An 18,536-nucleotide genomic window follows, 5' to 3' on the forward strand; every position below is an offset into this window, starting at 1 on the left:
TCGTTTTCACAGCTATATGTATGATTTGAAAAATTCTGAATTTAGAACCAAGACAAGAATAAATGGTTCCGCCCAGGATCGAACTGGGGACCTTCTGCGTGTAAAGCAGATGTGATAACCACTACACCACGGAACCGATGTTAGTAAGCGACATTATGAATTGAAAGCAAAACAAATCTTCAACCAACAACATGAACCATTTCTCTGAAGAAGAATTAAAATGGGGATCTTCTCCGTGATATGATAACTATTCTCTACAAAATAACCAAGTCTTAATGTTTTATAAAACGAAATATCGATACGTGGAAGTCCGTCATAAAGAATTCTCGACCACAATGCTTTCTCCAGGGACTCAACATCCAACTGATATAACATTCTTGGCGTAAAGCAGATATGAGATAGACTTTATTACGAAATCAACTATTTCCAAAAGCATAGGAACTGCACTCCAAACTTCAGTCACAAACAGAGCAGGGCGGTACCAACAACCTTTTCTTGGAGGGGCTCCAAGGCTTTTCCAGGAGGACCGGACTTTTACATACAAAAGCCTGTTTCAGAATGTGAAAACCATTATAACTTTTATGCATAAACTATATTTATGTCACACATTGTTATTATTATTATTATTATTATTATTATTATTATTATTATTATTATTATTATTATTATTATTATTATTATTATTATTATTAGTAGTAGTAGTAGTAGTAGTAGTAGTAGTAGTAGTAGTAGTAGTAGTAGTAGCAGTAGTAGCAGTAGTAGTAGTAGTAGTAGTAGTAGTAGTAGTAGTAGTAAACATTGGTTTAGACTCTGTGTAAAACTAGAATCACAGGTTGGAGGAAATATGCCAATAGTCTATTCATCGGAAAAGAAAAAATTGTTGTCAGTTCGACTTTGAGTAAATAAAACGTTTGGGTTATCCCACTAAATTTCCTCGCTCTAATTAATTAAACTAAATCATGTTATGTTACAGTTATTACAGCAAACATTTATATTTGAAATAAGAACAAATTTATAAGCTGTTTTCGGACAACTTCGTCCGAAATAAGGCAGGTTCAAAAGTGAACTATCGTTTGTGGACTTTTTCTCAATGACAAATGACTGTATATACTAGGGTCATTATGTATAGATAAAACATTTGTTTATGAAAAATCAAAAAATTATATAAGGCAAATTTGAGCAAATAATAATAATAATAATAATAATAATAATAATAATAATAATAATAATAATAATAATAATAATAATAATAATAATAATAATAATAATAATAATAAAACAAACCTTGTAAATATTTTCGTGACAAATGATTCGAGCAGCACTATAGAGTTATTAATGAAATACCAACTAAATCGTCTGTTTTTTTTTTTTCAGATAAACTCAATTCCAAGAATAAACTACTCCATGTGAATTTTTTCATTGCAAATGAAGTATGCCTTATTGTTAGGTTATTAATGAAATGGGAACAAAGTCGCCGGAGTCCCTTTTTGAGAAAATAGTCCAGTAAACTCACTCCCAGGAATAAATTACCTCTTTTGGAATTCTCCTGGGAAACCTACTTCTGCCATATTATTCAGCTGTAAGTGGAATATTGATTTATGAAGCATAAACGAAATTATTAGAGCCGTTTCTGAGAAAATCAAAAATCTTTTTTTTTTTTTTTTTAATTTTCATCATTTAGAAAAGTAATCTTATTCTTAAGGGAAGGAAGGAAGAAAATAAATAAATAAATAACGCTCCTAGGGAATTTTATAGAAACTTTTAAGTTTTAAATTTGGCTGTCAATACATTGAACCTAAGTGACTGAACATCTTTACATCAGGAAGAATGGACTGGCATCCAAAAATCAATTTTTTGACATGTAGGGACTGCAAAATGTGTAAATCCACTAAAATCTCGAATTCCAATTTTCTCACGATCGTGATACTTTCTTCTCTCTAATTGATCCTTGAAATAAATAAAAATGGTAAAAATATAAAAAAAATATCGAAGAACAAAATAAGATCACTCTCAGACAATAGTATAATTGGATAATAATAATATATATATATAATAGGTAAATAAGAGTAACAGTGTTGACGATTAATCAATAGGAATGACGTATTCAGCACACTGACTCGCCTCAAGCCTTCCACTAGCCTTTAGTACAGTAACACTGAAATGGATTGTGAACTGCGGATTAATGTTCCTATTTCCGCATTTCTTCATTCATTTTCCTATATAGTAACATCGCCATAATCTTGCTTTCATTCTTCAAAATTGAAACCATCGTCTAATTTAAAACCACACATCATTGTTCTGTATCAAAACCGGTAACACCAGGCGTGTGTTAATCAAAACACTGCACCCTGTATGTTAAAATAACACGTTAAAATGGTAGTCATGCTATGAACACTGACTATGTTAATCCGAAACACTGGACACCGGATATTAAAGTAAAACGTGAAAATGGTAATCATGCTGTGATTATTGACCTGTGTTAAAATTGAGTTTAAGTGATTTCTTTTGTTTTGCTGTATACTTGACTATCTCAAATATAACATCCGAATATTTATGACAAACTTATACTATGATTTGTGGTCCCGGTTCGACTCCCGATGAGAGTTCACAGAAAATTTAAATCCGACAAGGAATGAAATTCATGCTGAAAGAGATACAATCATTAAAATCATCCGTCTCCATTGGCCTAAATGGCATATCTAACTGTCGGACGTAAAAATAAAATTTTCACTCCATTTCTAATATGATTTATAGTTACTGGTTATCAACTACAATTTGAAAGTTTTTTTTTTTTTAGCTCACTGTCAGAATTTCTTTCAAAAAAGATTTTACTGGTTCCGCCCAGGATCGAACTGGGGACCTTCTGCGTGTAAAGCAGACGTGATAACCACTACACTACGGAACCTCTGTGCTGAGAAATTACAACAGAAAGAGAAAATGTAGAACTACTTGCGCCACTCGGAAAAAAGCCCACGCTATTGTGAAACATGAATCATCTGCTTCTCCTACATGCTGTTTTAGTAGTCTGTATCATCTATTGCTGGGGAAGTATGCGCCGCGGGCTTCATTTTTATCGAAAGACATTCACATGTGAATCTCAAAATGTGTAGATAGAAAGAAGGAAGGGTAAGCAAGAAGACAGGAAAACGAAGGAAGATTTTGTAGCTTTGTAAGCTTTGATAGGACAAAAACGTGGAACACAAAAAAAAAATCGGTCATGCTGGAGTTGGGAAAGTTCGAGCGAGTTGTCATTGAAACTCGACACGAGTCGAAACAGACGTCTTTGAGCTCGACTCGAGAAGTCGGGTCGAAAAATTTCCTGTAACTCGATTCGAATTTGACTCGAATTTCGAGTCGAGTCGAGCCAAATCGAGCCCAATGCTGTGTGTAGTTTCGAGTACTTTCTCAGGTATCCCACATAGACAATATAATTATTATCAATGATACTTCCTACTACTACAAATTATTATTATTATTATTATTATTATTATTATTATTATTATTATTATTATTATTATTATTATTATTATTATTATTATTATTATTATTATTAACACCACCGTGTATAAACATGAAAGATAGGCGATTTGTATCTGAATACTAAAAACTAGTTGAATGCTGATCTCGGTAGTCGTGAAATCTAGGAGGTAAGGACATCGTTCACTAGGTTCTGGGTTTGAGTTCCGAAGGAGCAAGTACCAGGCTCGAACCAAAAATCAATACAAATGAGAAGGCGCCCGCCAAAGATGTTGAAAACTGATCGGCTCGGGTTTAGGGTTCGGAACGGCTCGAAAACTTTCGTGAACAGCTGATTCACTATCGAGCCGAGTCAACAGCTCACCCAACAGAGCCGGCTCGAGCGGAAAGAAACTGAGCTGATGGAGTACCCCAACCGAGCCGATAGCTCACCTGAGCCGAGTCGGTATTGTAGCATAATTGCTCCCTGGAATACTGGTATTTCTGCCATCTAGGGGTTAATTTGTTTAGTTACGTTTATGCGAAAATACCATCAGGTAGAGGTAGTATTCTCTTCTCTATTCTCTTTTGAGCGATGATAACTCGAAATTTCCATTTTTTGAATTGCAACACTTCACCGCGTATGCTATATCATGACTACCGACAACACTCTACTAAAACAGAACGTGGTTCAAATGTAGTATTATCTCTGGTTTCGGTATTGATTTGCACGGAGCAAAACTAGATGCGTTTTTTTGCAATTGATTCACTTGCCAAGATTAGGTTCCATCTTTTCCGCTAAACCTCTGTTAAAACCGGAAGTGGTTCAAATTAACGATTTCTGATTTCAAAATTTATCATTGTAGAACAGAAACCGTAATATATACCAAAAAAAAAAAAAAAAACAGTTTTTGCATTCGATACAGCGTCTCAAGTGTATATATATAATCACAACCCGCAACACTGTAGAATCAAACCTTTAAGCAAGAGCCGCTCGAACATCTCCGAAAAATTGTTTGATCTACATTCAGTAAGTCAGTGAACACTTACTCGCTCTAAACACTGACTGCGGAATGTAGATCAAACGAAAGGACAACAGTCTCCTGCATGAGTTCACAGTTAAACCAAGAATAAACATGATTGAATATCATTGATATAGCAAACAGCAAGAGCAATGAGTACTTACGGACTTTTTGTCGAGCGTGCATTTTGACTTTCCTCGCCTTCTGCTGATAGTGACATTCTTCATCAGTGCTGCTGTGGGTGTGATAAGACAGTGTTATAACTAGGGGAAAGAAAAGAACTTGAAGGCTATGACTTTACTAACCATTTATTTTACTTTATTTTACTTCACAATAACGAATTTCCAGTTGAATTTGTGAACAAAACACCTCCTAAGGTATGACGTCATTACTTAATACTTTGACCCCCTTCTGCTCAAAAACACAAAACGCGCTTTGTTGTGTGTTATGGTATACTATAGTACTAATTACTCTTAAAATTTCAGATTTTTTTTTTTTTTTTTTTTTTTTATTTATTCAGGCTCGTTGGAGATATTGGACATGCCAAATTGGCATAATTCCGCAACGTAACGATTTTTTTTCCAGGTCTTTGAGAGCAGCTACAGGTTTGTACATTTTTGTGTATTAACTTACGACCCTGGACTATGTGCACAGATTTCATAGAGCAAAAAATGTAAGAAATATCGATTTTTTTCAATCGACTCAGCGTCCCAAGAATAGGGTTTCTTTCTTTCCTTAACCGTCTATTCAAATCGGAAGTGGGGAAAGATTTTTTATTTCAACCTTTATTGTCATAGAACAAAAGCAGTAATGGATAGTGAATAATGGCTTTCTGATATGAATTAAGCGTCAGAGAAACAGATTCTATCTTTGACTTTATTACTCTAGTGCTACCAATACTTATAGATGCACTACTTCAAGTTTTAATATTAAATTCTTCCTAAAGTCTCATAGTTTGGAAGTCTCAGTTTCACATGTGAAACGATACTAAGTTCTTTTTTCAATTGATTCAGCATCCCAAGAATATGCTCCATCTCCTACCTTAATGGCCTATGCAAACTGGAGGTGATTCAAATCAATCATTTTCGGTTTCAATGTCATAGAACAAGAATGGTATTAGATATCGAGAAGGGATTTTCTGCAATTGATAGAGGGTTTCAAGGGGACATATCGTCACAACCCGCAACACTCTACCGAAACCGGAAGTGACTGAAATATACTACTACTTCCGGCTTTAATATTGATTTCCATAGAGTAAAACGGTAAGATATATATCGATGCGTTTTATTGCAATTTATTCAACGTCCTAAGTATAGGTTCTATCTTCTTCGTTAACTCTCTATTCGAACGGGAAGTGGTTCAAATTAACCATTGCCGCTTTCAACCTTTATCGCCGTAGAACCAAAACAATAAGGGATAGAGAGAAATGGCTTTTCAATATGGAATCAGTGTCTGAGGAACAGGCTCTGTCTATGATCTTAATAATCTATTGCAACCAGTACGGCTGTGTGCACTACTTCAAGTTTGAAATCTTTAAGTTTTACGTCCCACGGTTATGCCGGCTAGAGGAGACAGTAATGAGAAATGGATAAAATCGTGGAACGAAGAAAGTGCGAAGAAACGGGAGAACCTCGAGAAAATCCACGACTTCAGGTTTGAGTATTGAGTTGGCATAGTTTGGAAGTCTATTATAATTTTACACTGTGGAACAGAAAACATTCTTTATTTGTTGCGTTAAATAAGCTGAAGAAACACATAACAGACGAACTCCATTTAAAGGGGTCAACATTTTATTCGTGGGCGCCGGGGCCTCATTTGCCTTCCCTCGTGGATATATCCCTATGTATTACTACATAACTATCCATTGTTATTAAATGATATATCTATAACATCTCCATTGGAATAAAACAGGAACTGTGACTATCGACTATGTTTACTAGCGACAGTAGCGGCAATATGTGGCACAGAATCTTCAGCCTTCATCGGATCCAAAGCGACATCTCACTACATTACCAATTAATATGTAGTAGATATTGCAAATACGTCAGATGCTATTTATTGTGTATATATTTTTTCTAGTTTTACCATTGGATATTTTAATGTTTTAATGCCGTAATTCTACATTCCAAAGTCCATTAAACTTTCCTGATCTACGTGTAGCAATACTGGTAACTAGAAAATTTTCGTATCACTTTCATGTTGGATCTTCTTAAATCCGATCTGCAACTTTGGTTCTATACATTGTCTCTTTTACTTTGGAGCGAGAAAAAGAGAGAAAATATGGTGACCATAAAAAAAATCGAATTCGAGATTTCAACGGATTTACACTTGCATTACCCATGCACATATAAAAAAGTAAGTTTTCAACATCTGTCCGTCTATTTGTTCGTTCGTTCTGATATAGATTCGTCTAGAGGTCATACTGTTCAACGTATCGAGATCAAATTTTAAACTTAAGATTTTCATGGGGTTCACAGGGTGGTCAAATTTTCTTCCTACCCCTAAAAATAAGAGTAGTTTACTGAAGTATGAAAATCAAAATTTGCTATTTTCTCAAAAAGGATTTTACGAGTTTGTTTATATTTCTTAAACCATCTTTTCCAATAGCAACCTCAAAATGTGGTATGTCATTTTTTGAGAAAAATCGAGAAAGGATAGTTTATTTTTAGCGTTTTTCTTTTGTGATTTTCTCAAAAACGACTCAGGCGATGTTGTTCATATTTCCTAAATAATATTTCATTAATATCCTTAAAAAATATAGTATAACTTATTTGTCCTGAAAAATGTACGAGAGTGAGTCTTTTTTTTGGGGGGGGGATTTTCTGGAAAACGACAAGTGATTTTGTTCATATTTCAAAACAAATATTTCATTAATAACTCATTTGTCTTGAAAAAAATATATTATGGGTAATTTATTTTTGAGGTAAATTTTTGTTCGACGATGTTTTCAAACGCATGATAAGTGTCATAACTTATTTATCCTGAAAAGATATGCGAGGAGTAGTTTAATATTGGGGATGAGTTTCTTCGGGTGATTTCCTCAAAAAAAAAATAAATAAAAATAAATAAATAAATAAATAAATAAAAATAAAAAATAAAATAAAATAAATATTGTTTACATTACATAAATAAATATTTCATTAATAACTCTATAATGTTCTGAATAAATTTACAAGGGATAGTTTACCCATGGGGTGGGTTTCTTTCCAGACTATTCTTTTTTTCTCAAAAATGACTCAGACAATTTTATTCATATTTCATAAATAAATATTTCATTTATATTCCTATAATGTTGCATAAATAATTTCCACGAGAATATCCACAAAGAATAGTTCACTCTTGGGGAGAGTTTTTTTTTTTTTTTTTTTTTTTTTTTTTTTTTTTTTTTTACAGTTTTGTGAAATACGACTTCTGCAATTTTGTTATATAACTCAAGGGATTATTTACTTTTGGGGGTGAAATTTCTTTGGACAAAATTTTCCGAAAAGACCTTATAATTTTGTTCATATCTCACAAGAATATGTTCCATTAACTGCAGTACTACATGATTTATCTTAAGGAATTGAAGCGAGAAAGTTTAGTGCTGTGCCATGCCTTTCATGTTTTTTTTTTTTTTTTTTTTAAATATTCAAAATAGAAACTGAAAATGAAAATGCTGCTAAGATCTTTTACGACAGTGTATTTCTTCAGATTTTAAAGTTTCTATTAGTATATGGAACCATAAAAGAATTTTGTGTGATAGGATGACCGGCATGTTGTGACTAATTACTTCACTAGTAAATTCACCACACATAACATTCATTTGGTTATTCTGTGTTCATATGTTTTAAAGATGAATCTCTTTAAGAATGTGTTGAAGTCTAGAAAATGACAGGAACAATAATTTAAATTCTGTCTGTCTTTTCTATTCTTTGTTTTCCGTGGTATTTCACTCACTTGTTAGATTACGATCGCCTTGTGTCCGTAATAGCACTGTAAGGACATGCATAGTACGTATTCTTTTCTACTTGAAAAAAAATGATATTATTCTGAATTTGTTCCTTATCTGAAATTTCAAACATATTTTGTCTGTTGTGCAATGCATTGTAAAAAAAAATTTCGTTGCTGTTCGCATAATTCGGATTGTTGTTAGTGAATCATACCTCTGAAAAAGTTAAATTATTGTTAAAAGAAATCAGTGAATTTCTTATGAAGCAGTAGTAACAACCAGAACATAATTTTAAAAGAGTTATAAGGCTTCAAATAACTACAGACATACTGCAAACATCATAGAATAAAATTAACATATATAACATTTAGTGTATGTATTGTATAAGATGTGTCTAAATTCTGAGTAAAGGCAAACGCAGTTATGATATAATTAATACTTAAAAGAACGACAGAAAAATACTCTACCTGAATAATAAGTAAACTGGAAGAATTGTTTCACATTCTACCAGATATTTATCTCTTAGCATATTCGTTCTTCTGAACTTTCTATTGCTGTTATCATTGAAATAAAGAGTTCTAACTCTATAGATTTTGCCTTATTATTGATTTAATATTTCTTCACTTCGATAGTAAAATTTAATACACTTATAAAAATATAGTATTACTTACATTAATTATAGTTTATTCGAATAGGTGTTGCGAATTAACCTAAAAAATACTTGAAAGGTACACTAATATAAAGATACTTATCAATTTAATGCAAACACCTGAAAATGGTGCAACTTAGGTGATTAATATGGCGTTGAAACATTGTGCAACTTTAATAAGCATTTTTAGAACCTATACCACTCAACACATCCGGACCAAGTTTAAAATTTGATCCAGATATGTTGAGCGCAAAACACACATCGGGACAGACGGATTAACAAATAGACAAACATCAAGAGTTACCTTTTCTTAGATGTGAGGGCTCATAATACGGGGTACTTGCAAGTTTGTTAAAATTTCGAATTCTACCTTTTATTATTATCACAAGCTTTGTTTCATTATCACAACCTTAAGAATTTAGAAAACTTTAAACTTCCTTGTCGCTCGAAAATAAGAATAAAGAGTATAGGGAAAAACAACCAAAGCCCACTTTTGTGTCAAATATTAGATTGTGATCAACGCTCTTCTAAGGACCTAATACCACATTATATTAATAACACATTAAAACATGTAAAAGATAGTATTAGTTCACTAAAAATAAAAATAGGAAAACAGATACACAGAGGAAAAAACATTCATAGTCCCTTATGAAAGGGAAAAATATTCAATGTATGAAAATTACTTTGATTGCGTACTCTGCAAATGGGGAAGAACGGTATTATGAATATGTAACAAAGTGTGTGATTTACAATTTCCTCAACCCGAGAAGTCAATAGGGAAAAAAAGGTAGGTTTATTTTCAAAATCCTGTGAATATTTTGACTTCGGTCTTCATAAACTTTGAAATTCCGTAATGAGTTTCCCGATTCAGGAAAAAAAAAAAAAAAAACAACAACCCTTCCTTTATTTATTTTAATAAATCTTTACTATAAATACACACTGCATTTACTTCACATTTAAAAGATATGTTTCATATATTTTCACCTAATTCTTGTTCTAATAAGCAACTAGAGACGAAAATTTGACTAAGTTGAAACCGTAATTTTAATGGTTCGTAGATCAGAAATCAATCACCTGCACACGGAAATATTTCACATGTATAATAAACAAGTCCTGGTCAAGACGGGATTAGTTGTGTAGATCGCGTATAATTGTACATTCTCCTTGTGATGAAAGAAAAATTAAATTTGGGTTCACAGACTACCATGCAAGGTCAACCCTGTAGTCTAAGAACTAAATTATTAGTTCTTTACATATACTACAAAAATATACCTCAGAAGTTTGTTATAACTTACTTAATGCTAAAATCACAATAATACTGTTCAGTTTAAAGAAATCGAGTATCGAACTTTAAAGGTGCAGTAAATATCATACGTTTACTCAGTGGCGTATTTAGGGGGGTGGCTTCCGGGCTTAAGCCCCCCCCCCGAAATCTCACTTACTATAGTAAAGTAAATGAAATATCTTGCAGAATTTTCACATTTCCAGGCAAAGCCCCCCCCCCCAGAAAGTTAGCAAAGCCCCTCCCGAAACAAAATCGTAAATACGCCACTGCGTTTACTTCATATTGGTGTTGTTTCAAATGAATTCCCAAGTGATTACAGATAAAATAACCATGATCTATATGTTTGAAGCCACAATTCAATGTCATTGAAAATTTAAACTACCACAGTCTCTTCACAGTTATAACACATGTCTTCACTCAATACCTATTTATCTTGATACGCCCTTGTAACTTTCAAACTAATGGATAAAATACACTGAAATTTTATACCGTGCGAACATCCGCAAAGGGGATATTGTTTGGCGTACTCTGTGGTACTACTAAGTTAACAATGTTGTCAACACAACACAAAGTTTATACGACCCATTTATGCACCTAAGCATAGCGGCGAGCTCGTGGTCAGCGCGCTACGACGCCCCGCACTTACAGGCGCATCAGGCACTTTCTAGGCCTAGTGGCCGTCACGATTTGTTTTCACGTGACTCCCCAGTTTGCCTCACGACGCTGGGCGGACGTCGAAATTGGGGAGCACTGGCGGAAAATCGAACCCGGGATCACGCGGAAATGAGTCCAGCGATCTAACCACTAGACTACGCTGTTCCCTCTTCAAATCTCCATATAAAAAGAAAACAGAATATTGCATGTGTTATCAGTGTTGCAAGCTAAAGACACTATAGTATCACAAACATTTGGCTTCTACACCAGTAATAACGCAAATGAGACAGACGGGACAATGCACATACAAAGTATTTTAGTGTCTAATATATGATCATAATATGACGGATTTTGAATGAATATAAATACAATTACAAAGGATTGAAAATTTTACTTTTTTCTAAAGCCTTTACTTTAAAAAAATGCTTAAGTAAATACCTTATCCAATTGTATAGATGGCTTTCAATAGATCCAAAGATCAAAATTTCGTTTACCGGTACAGTAATTTAATATGTCAAACCATTCTAATGATATGGCAAAAAATGTTAAATTTGCAATATTGCTTAAAATTGGGTAATTCTGAGAACCTATTGTAATTACACTTACCAATAAGTGTTGTTGTAATGTTCTAGATAATAAGTACATTAAAAATTGTTTTTAAAAGTTCTCACAATTACGCCATTTTCAGCAGTATATCAAATTTTACCATTTTTTTCTTACCTTTCGAAGGGTTTAAGATACTAAATTGCTGTAAATGGCATTACGAGCTTCATGTCTACTGGAAATCATGTGTGTAAATTGATGTGATACTTATTTAAACACTTTTTTGAAATAAAGTCCTTTGAATAAAGTCAAATTTTCAATTCCTTGTAACTTAGCTTCTATTCATTCGATATAGTCATATAATGACCATAATATTCAACGTTAAGATATTTTGGATGTGCGTTACCTTGTTCGTGCTTTGTTATTCCCCCAAACTTCGTTTCTTTCGTTGTTTGTGATACTGTAGCGTTCTTAGATTCCAAACCTGTATGCTAAGTACCATATTTTATGTTTTCATTTTACATGTAAATTTGAAATGAAATTAAATCTTTGAGTTTTACGTCCCACGCGTATAGTTTTACGTCCCAGGCTAAAGGAGACGGTGATGATGAGAAATGAATGAAATGGTGGAAAAAAGAAAGTGGGAGGAAACGGGAGAACCCCGAGGAAACCCACGAGCACGGTGCTTGTCCACCACAAAGTTCACTTGGCGAGAGCTGAGATCGAACCTGTGACCCCAAGCACCAGAGGTGAGCGCTCTACCACTGAGCCACCGCGGCGGCCCTTACATGTAAATTTGAAATATGTCATAACCTGATGTAGTATCATTTGAAAAAATATATACACAACTTTGTATAAGGTTGGAAACACTGTTAGCCTTGTGATATCATAGAACAGTGGTCGCCGAACTTACTAAACTTCTGAGCTACCGTACCGTTTTCAAATCCTACTGTGAGCTATAAACGAAAAAAAAAATACCAACTTTAAAAAAAATCTTACATTTCTTTATTACCTATAAACTTACATTTCTAGTAAATATGAAGTCGAACAATCCAAGTTAGCAAATGTCTCATACACACATGAAAAACATAACGTGCACAATCCCACACGTATAGGCTACACAATTGTTGTCATCAGCGCCCCTTTACGTTAGCGTCAGCTCAGTAGAGGAATCAAGGTTAGCCAACTGGATCGTTAACGTGATCTACCGAAAATGTCCCGCAAGCTACTAGTAGCTCGCGATCGACGGTTTGGCGATCACTCTCATAGCCTATACCAATCAATGTCCCCCTGCCGAAATTTCCGTGTGAAACAGAATTTCAGTGTTCTTTTGTCCATTAGCCTAAAAGTTACGAGGTCGTATCAAGATAAACGGTCCACCCTGTATATACTTATATATGGCAGGTAGCCAATTGTTTCTTGACACATATAGAATATCGCCGATTTTTTAAATCAAATGTATGCATTCTTCACATAATCTTTTGGAAAGTACGAGGACCGGTGGTCAAATGAAGATGGAAAAATAAGTTAACAAAGGTGAGATTGTTGAAAGTATAACTCAAAAGAACGAAAAATAATTCCAAAAGGCATTGAAAAAATAATAATAATAATAAATTGAGACGAAAGCTAGCGAAATGCAACCACAATAACAGTTGATTATACGTTTTGCTCCACACGTGCATATTTACTCCGAAACTTCAAACATATCAGAGAGAAAAGAGAACAACGAAATCAGTGAAATGAACAGGTAAACAATAAAATAAGTTTATAATTATTTGTAGGTTGAAATTTTCCTTGAAACTCAAGAAAATACAATGAAAAGTATTGAAATGTTAGTTGACTTAAATTGTTCTCTTTAAATAATGTAATCAGATGATTATTTCTGCCTTTTCCTGTGAGATTCTCTTTTACCTTAACACTTGTTACGTTACTCATTACAGGATCCAATGCGCAATTCGCAGCCAAAATGCCATTGTTACACGAAGAATGTTTTTCTTTTTGCATTATTTAACTCATTTGCTTCTTTTACCTAATATATTATTCTTTTCTCTTGTGTTAACAAACTTTCACAAAGTTCTGGGACACAATTACCAAAAAGAAAAACCGTTCTTCATTGTTTTTAATTAAGGATTAGAAGAGGCTCATGAAGAAGAGGCGTATCGTGAGTCAGCATGTCCTACATCATTCCGAAAGTAAGCCACACATTTTTAGCTCTCTTTCTTGCTTACGTTTTCGTTTTTAAGTACTGTTACCACTGTTTATTCATGTTCTCATCATTTCATCACGTGAGAACTTTTCCTTTTCCTTCTCCACCCCGGTATCATATACACACAAATACACGTGACAATTTACATTTCAGACATATTAATTCTTGGTACACGAACATACTGTCAGGCCCTAATCCAGGGGGCCTAGGGGGCAAGTCCCCGTAAATTTTTACTGGCCCCTCCTAAAATTTTCACGGTAGGCTTAAAAGTGAACTATAATATGGTGATAAACTATAATATGGTTGGATCGCCCCCCACAAACTTCGACCGCCCCCCCCCCTTAAATTTTGGGGTTGGCTACGGGCCTTCATACTGTGATGGTGTATGGCGCAAAAAGAAGTCTTTGATATTTTGTAAATTTTCTAACTCTTCATATATGACAGAATTAATCTACTGAATCACCCACTGATTTAGTCATGAATATTAGGCGTATAAACGTGAAATTTTCTGTAAGTATTGTTCTTGCATCTTAGACTATAAACAAGACGAGATTTGTGAAATGCGACTCCTAAGGGGAAAAATGGTGAGTTCTAAAGTCTTCGGTCGCCCCCCCCCCCTCAAATTTTCGAAAAGAAAGTATTACGCGTAGAACTCTGAAATTTTGTAGAAATAATATTCTTGTACCCTAAGTTATAGAATGGACGGGATTTCGTGAGATGAGACCCCTAAACGAAAGCAACGAACAACGGATGCAAGGCTTGAGACACGTGTATATTCTGTCATAGGGGGAAAAAGAGTTTTGAAAGATTTTGAAATTATTTTTCATAGTAGCATCAGTACTAGTAGCATCAGTAATAGTAGTAGTATTTTGCTACTCTAAGTCTTCAGAAGTAGTCGGCTTCGAGTCTTGAAATTTTGATTTAATATTCTCCATGTACCCTAGGCTAAAATTAAGATGGGGTTTTGCGATCAGTGATCCCTAATTCGAGAAACAAGGATCATCAAACTTGTATCAACCAGAAAAAAATGAATAGGGCATATCTTTGAAATATGTTCACAAACTTATTTTTCCGTACGAAGAATGAACATTCTGCTAGTTAGAGTATATCAATGAAATTTACATATAATGAAATTCAAAATATATAGATATATTTAAATTATTATTATTATTATTATGCTACAGCAAAATCACATAGTTCAGTTCTGAACTAGCACTGCATTGCGTTGTTTCATAAACATAGTGTAATGCGTAATGAAATGCAATCGAAATGAAGATAGCATAGAAAACTAAGGAATATACCTTTACTATGAAAATATAATCAATAATGATTGGAATAAGAAAGAACTGAATAATTTAAACCGCGTCAATTATTTCAGGAAGATCAATTTTATTCGAATTCCAAAAACTGAAAAAAAAAAAAACACACAAATATATCACCTGAGAAATAAAAATGAAATAGAGATTGCCGTAGGAACGCTAAGATTGCACAGTGAGAGAAAAGCGTGAAGGTGTTTAAAAAAAAAATACTACATGGAAATGTACATGGAAAATATTATTATTCCGATATTAGGAAAGCAGAAATGAGATTTCAATAGAAGCAGTAACAAACAAAACTTTCGATTTCAAGATTGATATATGCCTACTTGTTGTATAAGTATAGTATTGTTGAAGGTTACAATGGACCAACACATGAATGTCTGATAAAAGTTAGATTTAATAAGTATCCACCTGAAACACTACTTAAATTGATACTTTCGTTGTATTTTATAATATCCCTGGGACGCCTTAAGCAAACTTATCGACACCTAACATACACATTACTTACAGTCTGCAAAATAGAACTGTCTGGGGAAAGACCTCTAGCACACCTAGGGAGAGTGGGAAGGGGAAACATACAAAAGTGATCAAAACGACCAATGTTAGGGTCGAATCTATAGTTTTCGGCGTCACTGAAATGAATAGTGACAACCCGAGTATTTCTAACTGTAAGAGGGGGAATGGTGACATATAAAAAGAATCGAAAATGGCTATATTATTATCGAATCCACAGTTTTTGTGATTTTCAAGTTAATTGGTGACAGCTCCAATGCCCTATAAGTCCAGCCCCCATTGGGGTATGATCCCTTAGCACTCCTAGAGTGGAAGGGGGTGACATAAAATGATCGAAAACTACCGATATTAGTATCAATTTCATAGTTTAGGGGGTCCCTGAGATGAATAGTGACATTTCCAATCAGGTTTGAAACCAAGTTCAGCACCATTACCATTAATACCCATGGGAGGAAATGGTGACATGAAAGGCAATCGGAAACGACCGATATTAGTGTCAAATCCAGAATTTTCGTGATCTCTAAGGTGATTGGTGACAATTTCGATGTCATTTAAGTTCAAGTTCAGTCCCCAGTGAAAGTTAAAACTCCTAGCGCCCCTAAAGAGTACAGGAAGAGGGAATGTGTAAAAATAATAAAATATAGCCTATATTGGTATTCAATTTATAACTTTTAGGATCTAGTGATGAGCGCAAGAGTCTTGGTCTTGCAGTTTTTGCAAGAGTCTTGCATGCAAGACCAAGACCAAGACCAAGACCAAGACCAGGAATCCCGATGCAAGACCAAGACCAAGACCAAGGGGTGCAAGACCAAGACCAAGACCAAGACCATACCTGCAAGACCAAGACCAAGACCAAGACTCTTGCGCAAGAGTCTTGCACAAGTATGGTACTACTTAATTTTTTATAGAATGTAAAAAGGAAGGGGGGAAATCATTACATCTTTCACGTGAACTTCTTGGCTCCAGTAAAAATACAGCCGGAGTGAATGTGTTCCCAGAAGTTTATGCAATCCATGTGAGTCGATCTGCTCCTGTAACATATAGCTACAGTATGTCGTTTTTTGAATCGGTTGTTCACGAGACGACCGAAAGCATAATTCTATGAATTGTTACAAGATATAATAACTTCAGTGTCTGATTTACTTTGGTCATCATTTCATCATTCACGACGGCCCATGATTGATTTTGGGAAATCATACGAATAATAGTTGTGTCCATAAGAAGTGAATAAGCAAAAATAAACTAGAAAATGTTATGGCCACGGTGGCTCAGTGGTAGAGCGTTCACCTCTGGTACATGGAGCCCTGGTTCGATCGCAGCTTGCGCTATGTGAGCTTCTTTGGTGAACAAACACACCCTGTGCGTGGGTTTTCCCGTTTCCTCGTACTTTCTTCATTCCACCATTTCTCATCATCACTGTTTCCCTTAGCCTCAGTGTAATAATCGTGGGACGTTAAACTAGATATTTCATTTCCAACAGCAGAAGCAGACGAAATTCGCCATGAAGTAAGTTTGGCCCTGAAAAGGGCCAGAATACCAAAACCTAATATTTCCAAAGAAGAAAGAACAGCTCTCAAAAATCTTCGCCAAGACACCACCACCATCATATTACCAGCAGACAAAGGCAATGCAACTGTACTTATGCCTACAGAAGTTTACAAGAAGAAGATGTTGGAGCTACTCAATGACACGGCCTACAGACGCCTTAAGAGGGACCCTACACCTGCAGTCGAACGGAAAGTAGCAGCTCTTTTGAGAAAAGCCAGTTTACCAGATGAAACCCGCAAGGAAATCACGCCACACGGTAGTCAGCCACCCCGACTTTATGGCCTGCCAAAAATACATAAGCCTGACATCCCGATGAGACCCATCGTCAGTGCCATTGGGGGTCCAACTTACCGCCTAGCCAGGTATCTCACCTCTCTGCTTCAGCCATTAGTAGGACAGTGTGAGCATCATGTGAAAAATTCATCCGACTTCGTGAATACACTAAAAACAATACGCACAGCTCCAGGAGACCTTCTAGTCAGCTTCGATGTGGTTTCATTGTTCACCAAGGTTCCAGTTCAAGATACGTTACTCCTACTTAGTGAACACTTCACACCGGAAATTGTGGAATTATTCAGAATCACCTTAACTTCAACATACTTTCTATATGATGGACAGTACTATGAACAAACGGATGGAGTCGCCATGGGATCACCACTTTCACCAGCAGTTGCGAATTTCTTTATGGAAGATTTTGAGCAAAAAGCATTAGAACTGACACCTTTCAAGCCGTCATGTTTTTATAGATTCGTAGATGATACGTTTGTCATCTGGCCTCACGGGGAGAAGACACTGCATTTGTTCCTCGAATTTCTTAATAAACAACATAGTAATATCAAGTTCACAATGGAGATTGAAAAGGACGGATGCTTGCCATTCCTGGACATTCTCATCCGCCGGAAGCCCGATGGTAGTCTCGGCCATAGCGTCTACAGGAAACCTACTCACACTGACCTCTATCTCAATGGCAATAGTTTTCATCATAAGTCACAGCGAAACACCGTCATCAGCACACTAGCACATAGAGCGAAAGACATCTCAGACGAAGAATCCCTCCCTCGGGAACTGGATCATCTCAAGAAGACGCTACTCCAGAATAATTACAAGAAGCATGATATCAGTTTGGCCCTGAAAAGGACCTTTTCTGAACAGAGGAAATGCAAAGAAGAAACTGGAGAACCGTTGAGTATAGCAGTTTTACCATACACTGGACAACTTTCTGGAAAGATCTCCCGGATTCTGAAAAAAACACAACATTAAGACCATACACAAGCCGCCACCAAAAATCAGGAACTTACTCCGCCCGATCAAAGATGACTTAGGCTTAAAGACACCAGGCGTGTATCGTATACCCTGTGAATGCGGAAAGGCTTATATAGGACAAACAGGACGCACCATTGAACAACGTTGCAG

At 35.2% G+C, this 18,536-nt stretch overlaps 1 protein-coding gene and 2 non-coding genes across 3 annotated transcripts in view; 1 reads left to right on the top strand and 2 right to left on the bottom strand.

The window, feature by feature from the left end:
- Positions 1-18,536, top strand: part of LOC145679301 (uncharacterized) — a 33,148-nt gene that overhangs the window by 6,683 nt on the left and 7,929 nt on the right. Inside the window, exon 2 of the mRNA XM_081749888.1 lies at positions 17,056-18,309. Within this exon, the coding sequence (XP_081606014.1) occupies positions 17,056-18,309 (1,254 nt within the window). The remainder of the gene's footprint in view (positions 1-17,055; positions 18,310-18,536) is intronic.
- On the bottom strand, positions 64-136 carry TRNAV-UAC (transfer RNA valine (anticodon UAC)). Its single transcript has one exon. It is a non-coding gene; the product is annotated as a tRNA-Val (tRNA).
- Positions 2,833-2,905, bottom strand: TRNAV-UAC (transfer RNA valine (anticodon UAC)). The gene has a single exon. It is a non-coding gene; the product is annotated as a tRNA-Val (tRNA).

This window comes from Thermobia domestica, chromosome 2 (assembly GCF_964235325.1).
Source record: "Thermobia domestica chromosome 2, izTheDome1.hap1.1, whole genome shotgun sequence".
NCBI lineage: Eukaryota > Metazoa > Arthropoda > Insecta > Zygentoma > Lepismatidae > Thermobia > Thermobia domestica.